Source organism: Spinacia oleracea, chromosome 6, assembly GCF_020520425.1.
Source record: "Spinacia oleracea cultivar Varoflay chromosome 6, BTI_SOV_V1, whole genome shotgun sequence".
NCBI lineage: Eukaryota > Viridiplantae > Streptophyta > Magnoliopsida > Caryophyllales > Amaranthaceae > Spinacia > Spinacia oleracea.
The window spans coordinates 110,399,659-110,406,959 of NC_079492.1; the positions used below are offsets into that span (position 1 = coordinate 110,399,659).

The 7,301-nt window shown below is 31.8% G+C and overlaps 1 protein-coding gene across 7 annotated transcripts; it reads right to left on the reverse strand.

The window, feature by feature from the left end:
* Positions 1-1,216: 1,216 nt before the first annotated feature.
* LOC110798376 (uncharacterized) lies at positions 1,217-4,237 on the reverse strand. Of its 7 annotated transcripts, none has more exons than XR_008923291.1 (4): positions 2,506-3,641; positions 2,140-2,248; positions 1,581-1,735; positions 1,217-1,452 (listed from the first exon to the last, which is right to left on the reverse strand). XR_008923291.1 is itself a non-coding variant. In XM_056831401.1 (4 exons), the coding sequence occupies exons 2-4, from the start codon at positions 2,690-2,692 to the stop codon at positions 1,665-1,667; spliced, it is 336 nt and encodes a 111-aa protein (XP_056687379.1). In that variant the 5' UTR covers positions 2,693-2,772; positions 4,141-4,237; the 3' UTR covers positions 1,217-1,664. The 7 variants fall into 7 exon arrangements, 3 of the variants coding, with proteins under 3 accessions (XP_056687379.1, XP_056687378.1, XP_056687377.1); XM_056831401.1 differs by adding an exon at positions 4,141-4,237 and having other exon boundaries at positions 1,217-1,735; positions 2,119-2,248; positions 2,558-2,772; XM_056831400.1 differs by adding an exon at positions 3,666-4,115 and having other exon boundaries at positions 1,217-1,735; positions 2,119-2,248; positions 2,558-2,772.
* Between the last annotated feature and the right edge of the window lie 3,064 nt (positions 4,238-7,301).

Sequence of the window (7,301 nt, forward strand, 5' to 3'; positions counted from 1 at the left end):
TCTTTTTTATTTCGTTGCCCCTAAAAAGTATTGTTTAGCATTAATGAAATAATGGTTGCCCCTAAAAAGTACTTTATAGCAGTAAGATTCCGTATACAATAATAAAAAAAATATTATGTCAAAATTAAAGAAATAATATTATATTAGAGAAATGTTATAATTTTAATTCATGGTAAACTCTAATTTGATTAATTAAGTCAAAATTATGAAATAATGTTATATTAGAGAAAACTTAGATTACTAAGGCTATTTTAGAGAAAGTGACAAAATATTTGTTATAAATGAGAATTTGCAAAAGTGTAATGCTACCAAATAGAATTTCCCTATTTCTTTTAGTTTTAATAAAGTAATGTTTGCCTCTAAAACCTTCTTTTTAGCATCAATGAAATTTATAATGCCCCTAAAAAGTACTTTTTAGCTAAGAAATTTGCGGGCAAGTCTTTTATTTTTATTGTTCGTTTTTTGCTTTTTATCCATATTTTGTGCTCGTAACCGTGGTTTTATATTCTTCTGTTCATTTCTCCGACTTATTTTTCATGAATTAGGTTTCTGGTTTTTTTTCCTTAGATTAATAAGGGTATAATAAACTAAAGTAAACGATCAACCAATAGGAGAATACTATTATAAATTAATAGTAGCCTATGTAGGATTCGAACCTACATCATTGTGCAATTGCACAAAGCTCTGCCAATTGAACTAATAGACTCTTTTTATTGGTATAGTGTCATGGTAGTTTTAAGAAGAAAAAATAAAGTGTAGTGACATATTAGTTTACATAGCCTTTTATTATCTTAAGTGAGCCCACACTAGTAGGAGAATAATTTTATTATTCAAGCTATTTTCATGAATTAGGTTTCTGATTTTTTTTCCTTGGATTAGCCAGGTTTTCATAAACTAAAACTAAAGTAAATGATCAATCAATAGGAGAATAATATTATAAACTAAAAATAGCCCATATAGGATTTGAACCTACATCATTGTGCAATTGCACAAAACTCTACCAATTGAGCTAATAGGCTCTTTTTGTTAGAAAAGTGTCGTGGTAGTTTTAAGACGAAAAAAAGTTGTGCAAGCATGCTTAGATTGAGCTAAAATTAACTAATAAAATCATACAAAACAGACCAAACTTGGAGATCATAAATTTGCTTCTCAAGTTCTATATACAAAAGGGGAAAGCGTTGTCATCCTTTCAGATCGAACAAACTCAGCCGAGATGTAGTGGAATATTAGTTCACATAGTCTTTTATTATCTTAAATGAGCCCATTCTTGGCAATATAAGATAACAACAAACAATACTATGAGCATAAAATCTTAACTGCCTGCCCACAAGAGAGAAGATGTGTTTTGTAGGGATATGCTTACTACAGATGGTCAGTTGGGAAACACCATACAAATGATGCAGACACAAATATCGTGTTTCTGGAAATATTTGGTCGGCGGTAATAATCAACCTGACAGAAGCAACACTAATCAAACTGATAGAAGACAACTCACAGACCTGAAGTGATAGTCATATTACAGAGTATCATTTACACATAGAAGTATAGAACAAATGAATGCACAAGTATTTTTGCCCAACCTGATGCAATAACCGCAATTCTAGCAAATTACAAGAATGCAACCATCACTCGCGTGTATGCACCTGCTAGCAAGACAACCCCTGTTACACCAGCATCCCTACCACACCTCGCAACCACTGCAAAGACCTTTCTCCATGCCGACAATATAAAATTTCTTGGACAACAAAAAAAACCAACAGTTTATGACAAGTCATAACAATAGATAAATACACTAACAAGATTGAACTAATAAGTACACAATAAACCTGCAGATTCAATTTTTGAAGAGAAGAAGAAAAGTTAAGATAGCTTGCTGGGTACTTCAGTTAGTGCAAACCAGAAGTTCTGGTCTAACTGATGAGAACAATGTTGCCCAGGTAGTTAAAACTAGCTTAGGGAATGAATTAAAGAAGTTGAAAGGGGATGCTGACATTTGGGAAAGCAAGCTGTAAGAGGTACAGTCAACATGCATTTCAGAAAAAGACATGTATGTACATTTGAATCCAAGTCATGCCATCTACTGTAAAAAATTATCTAATAGGGAAAAGAAATATATACGTGGAGGACCAGGAGGCTCACAGGGAGATGTTGGAGCTGATAACTCATTCGGATGTGGAAATGTGGAAGAATTCAAGGACACACTGAAGTTCAAAGGCATGACGATCCTCGAAACACTATTGTTGGGTAGCTGTAAAAGAAGCCAATTATAGATGAGTGAGAAGAAACAGAACAATGTAAGTTTACAAATTAAACTTCAGCTAGGAATATCACACAAATTCTAGGGAGGTACCAAACAATCCAACCCGATCCAAGTAAAAATACAGTGTGATGGTATATGTTAGTATATTAGATGATTATAGTTCTTGGATGAGCAGAATTTGGTACCTCCAAAGGATCAATTTAATCATGCTGAAAGAAAAATAGACACAAACTCGAGGAACTAACTCTATTATGGTTATGGTTCTACAATTTGAGTTTCTTGCAACGCAGTACGCACTTTAGAACATGTATTCCCTATTAGCATACTCATTTGATAAGTATCAACTCTATTTCCGGGCATCTCAAAAACAGACAGATCTTTTAAATCGCTCATGTCATCTTCTCTTGCTGAACTTGCATTTCTGTTAGTCATGAAGATTGATAGGTGGCTGCTGATTCTGATCTTCTGGGAGGCTCTCTAGGATGATTGGAGGAGGAAATTACCAGATCAACCTGAAAAGAAGCATATAAAAATATCGTTCAAAACTAGTTGCGTGCTTCAAGAAGTCATCATAACATTTACCAGTTCTTGTGACATTGAAGATGTCCACAAGTACACTTGAGAAAAAGTTCAAATCTATGAGACAAAATTCCAAAAAGTCATGATATTGACAGTTTTTCTGATGATCCCAAGAACAATGACTTTAAAACATCTCAAAATTATACAGTTTCCATCGATTTTCTACAATGAAATTACAAAAATCCAATTTTTTAAGTTAAAAGAATACCAAAAGTTGCATATTAGATCTGATGAAGCACAAAGACAGGAAAAGATGAACAAGCTAGTACCATTAAAATCAAAAATTTATGCAAAAATGTAGGTAGATTAATGATAATCCCCTAAATGAAAAAATAGATCAAACACAAGAGACTAATCAAACTATTATCAACATATTCAAACCCTAGAAATTCCAAGAACGGAAACAAAATTGAGAAAAGTGAAAAATTAGACAAATCAATCAATGATTTGGTTATGGCGCTCAAAATTTAAGTGATTTGGTTATGGCGCTCAAAATTTAAGTGATTTGGTTATGGCGCTTAAAATTTAAGTGATTTGGTTATGGCGCTCAGAGTTTTAGTGAATTGGTTAATGGGCAAATTAAATTTTTAGGCTCTCACCTCTCAATTGTCTCTTTAGTTTTAGCACACTTTCGAACAGGTTCCCTCAAGCTATCACAAAACATATAACAACAATGAAAGACAATATAATGCCAAATATTTTGGATTTAATTTTTCTTTGTAAACGACAATAGTTATATATACAAGTCATAAATTGGTAAGAGTGATAGTTGGTCATATTGAATTATCTTATATTTTGGATGAAATTACTTATTTTTCATGTGTACCTGCCATGACCAATTTCTGAAGCAACAAGCAAAGCATGCCTCTTCGCTGCTCAGTGCTCACTAAGAATAAACCAGAACACTCAAGAAAATTCATGAAACTCGAATCGACAACTACATGCCATCAAACTAAGAATTTGAGGATAATGATCAGGTAATTGTTCAAATCAAGTTATACCATTAAATAAGAACTCAAATTTACTCGAAAACAAACAACACTAAAATCTACAATCAGAGAAGTGAATCTGATTAGAATCGAGGAATAACAGCTTTGTCCCTATGCCATCCCAATGAAACAAGGAAAAGGGATCATTTAAGTAATCAAAATCGCAATTAAAAACAATGAAACAAAGAATATTTGAAACCCTAACTTCAACAATTGAAATTCGTTGAACAAGTTGAACAAATTTTGATCCCTAAATGTAGCATTCAAAATAGCGAAAATTGAAACAAAATATCATATTGATTACATACGTACCCAGCAAATTGAAATAGGAGTAACCGCAACGAAGGTGAAAACATATGCAGAAACTTTTGTGTAAGACCGCCTTACGGAAAGACCACTTTGATTGTTTAACTGATTGGTTCTATTTCTTAACTAATTAATTTTAGTTTTTAACTTATTAGTTTCATTGTCTAATTCATTGATTTCAGTGCTTAACTAATTAGATTCAGTGCTTAATTAATTAGTTGCAGTGCTTAACTAATTGATTTCATTTTTTAACTTATATGACACTAAGGTGGTCTTTTGTGTAAGACCGCCTTACATAAAAGTTTGTAAAACATATGCAGGAACACCGAAAATCAACCGATTTGAAGAAGATGAGTCGCACTAGAGAGGAATTGCAAGAGCGGAGGGGAAAGTGAATGAAGTTAAAGAGAAAATTTTGTGAGAGTAGGTATTGTGAGAGGTTACAGCGGGATAATGAAATTAGGAAATGTAGAATATCGGGTTCCTGAATCTTTTTATTTTTAGGGAAGCGGGCTCCTAAAATGGAATTACCGCCAAATTGAATTATTGTATCCCGCTATTTAGAGGGAATATTTTAAAAAAATTTATGATTTCTTGAATTTTGAGGAAAATCTAATATATATATATATTAGATTTAAGCCCGTGCAATACACGGGTTAATTCCATTTAGATATGAAATATATTTTATTCTTTTTTTATTTTCTCTCCTTTTGTATAAATGTTTATATATGGAAAAAAATATAGGATTATGGAATATGCCATTATTAAAATTTTGGTAAAATTTTAGTCAAACTGTCGTGTCAATAATATAAAATATTCTTACTCGATAATTTGGTCAAATTAGCATATTAAATATATCAAATATTTTAGTCAGATCATCATATTAAACATATAAAATACGGATTTTTCATGAAATACCCCCGAATTTTGGCGTAATTCACCAAATGCCCCTCGACTTTCAGAAATTCATCAAATGCCCCTCACAAATGACTTAATACCCAAAATACCCTTACTAATGATGCGCCGTTAGTCCTCCGTTAAACTAATTTTCAAATTCACCAAATACACCTATTTTAATACTTATTTCACCAAATACCCTTATTCAGAAACTTAATTCACCAAATACCAATAACTTAAAATTACTCATTTTGATGCTCAACGACTAGTTTTTGTGTTTGAAAATTAGCCGTTGCTTATTGTTTGCTTATAAATACTCTTTTTCTGACGGTTTATTGTAGTTTTCCTATTGTTTTGTTAATTTCATATCATTTTTGTCATGAGTTTTCTTTCAAAATCATCATCCACACCCAATGAGTCCACATATGTAAGAGTCCCAAATAAATTTTGTTATCATGAGAGAAAATTTGACATCCGAATATCTGATACAACACTCAATCTGAAGCTCCGGTACAACACTAAAACAGAAAACACTCCTAAAAACACCTCAAAACGTCGCAACTCTTCAAGAAAATAGCTACTTCTTTTGTACCTTATTCTTTATGTGACCAATTAATTATATTTACCACGCAATCGGAAGGTATTCCTTTTTCAATATGGGAAATATCTTTAACATATGCAAACAGATTAAAAATAAAGCTCTTATTAATTTTATTCTAACGCATATGTTCCAGCTACCTCGGCTTCTATTGCTTCCATGCCACATATTTAACGTTAACTCCCTTTTGTCTCCTGTCTCTACTGCCTCCAAACATCTTTCTTCAATCTCCTAACTTTCTCTCAACCTTACAGTCGAGGCATAAAGGTTTTCCCACTTTTCTTTTGAGCTAGGTCCTATTGACATGGTCAGATTTATGGACAAATGTCTATTTTTGGATTTGAGGGAACAAGAAAAAAAAATGAAACTAAGGTATGTTCCAAAGCTCATGAACCAGTGAAAAAACATGAATCTTGGCACAAAGATTTGCCTCCAAACTCAAGATTTTCACATCATGAATCCAAGTTGAAATCGAGGTTGTGATAAAAATGTATGTGTTATTGAACTTGATTTCTTAGTTTCTTTACCATTCGGACAATAAGAAAATTAAGGTGTTAGCTTTAGATTGAATTACTTCAGCTTCACTTACATAAGATCCCTTTGAAAATGGAGTTTTTTGGCCTTTTGCTCAGCTAAAGTGCATTGTCTTTACTGGATGAGGCCTGAACTTATTGGATCATAATTGAAACTTACTGAGTGTTGTATCGGAGCCTCAGATGGAAATTTCCTCCCATAATATTAGAAATTGTTTGGGACTCTTACATATGTGGATTCATGGGTGTGGATGATGATTTTGAAAGAAAACTCATGACAAAAATGATATGAAATTAACAAAACAATAGAAAAACTACAATAAATAGTCAGAAAAGGGGTTTTTATAAGCAAACAATAAGCAACGGCTAATTTTCAAACATAAAAACTAGCCGCTGAGCATCAAAATGGGTAATTTTAAGTTATGTGTATTTGGTGAATTAAGTTTCAGAATAGGGGTATTATATGAAATAAGTAATAAAATAGGGGTATTTGGTGAATTTAAAAATTAGGCTAACGGAGGACTAACGGCGCGTCATTAGTAACGGTATTTTGGGTATTAAGTCATTTGTGAGGGGCATTTGGTGAATTTCTGAAAGTCGAGGGGCATTTGGTGAATTACGCCATAATTCGGGGGTATTTCATGAAAAATCCGTATAAAATATATAATGCGTAGTATGTTAAAATATGATAAAATGAGTACATTCGAGATTATTAACTACGCAATAGATTTAAGGGATAAATAATTCAATTAAATTTTTTATAAAAAAGATTGTCAAATAATAATTTTTAAATATCCGTGCGTGCACGGGACCTAATCTAGTTACGTACTAATTAGTAGAGTAGTAACTCGATCATATACTAATATTTAAATCTTATCCCAACTTTTGATAAATTTTGTAAACCGGTTATTTTTTTATGGATTAATGTACATATTAAGCTTATTTTGAATTGTTTTTTGATTTGGCTTAATTTAAACTAAACAAACCCATTCAACAAAACACAAATTGTAAGAATAAATAATTAAATTGAGTATGATTTTCAATAAAAATCAATAATTTTAAATCTACAGTTTTATTTGCTAATTAGTTGCAAATTACTTATATGTGTTATATCACTGAAATTAGTTAATTCTAAACAA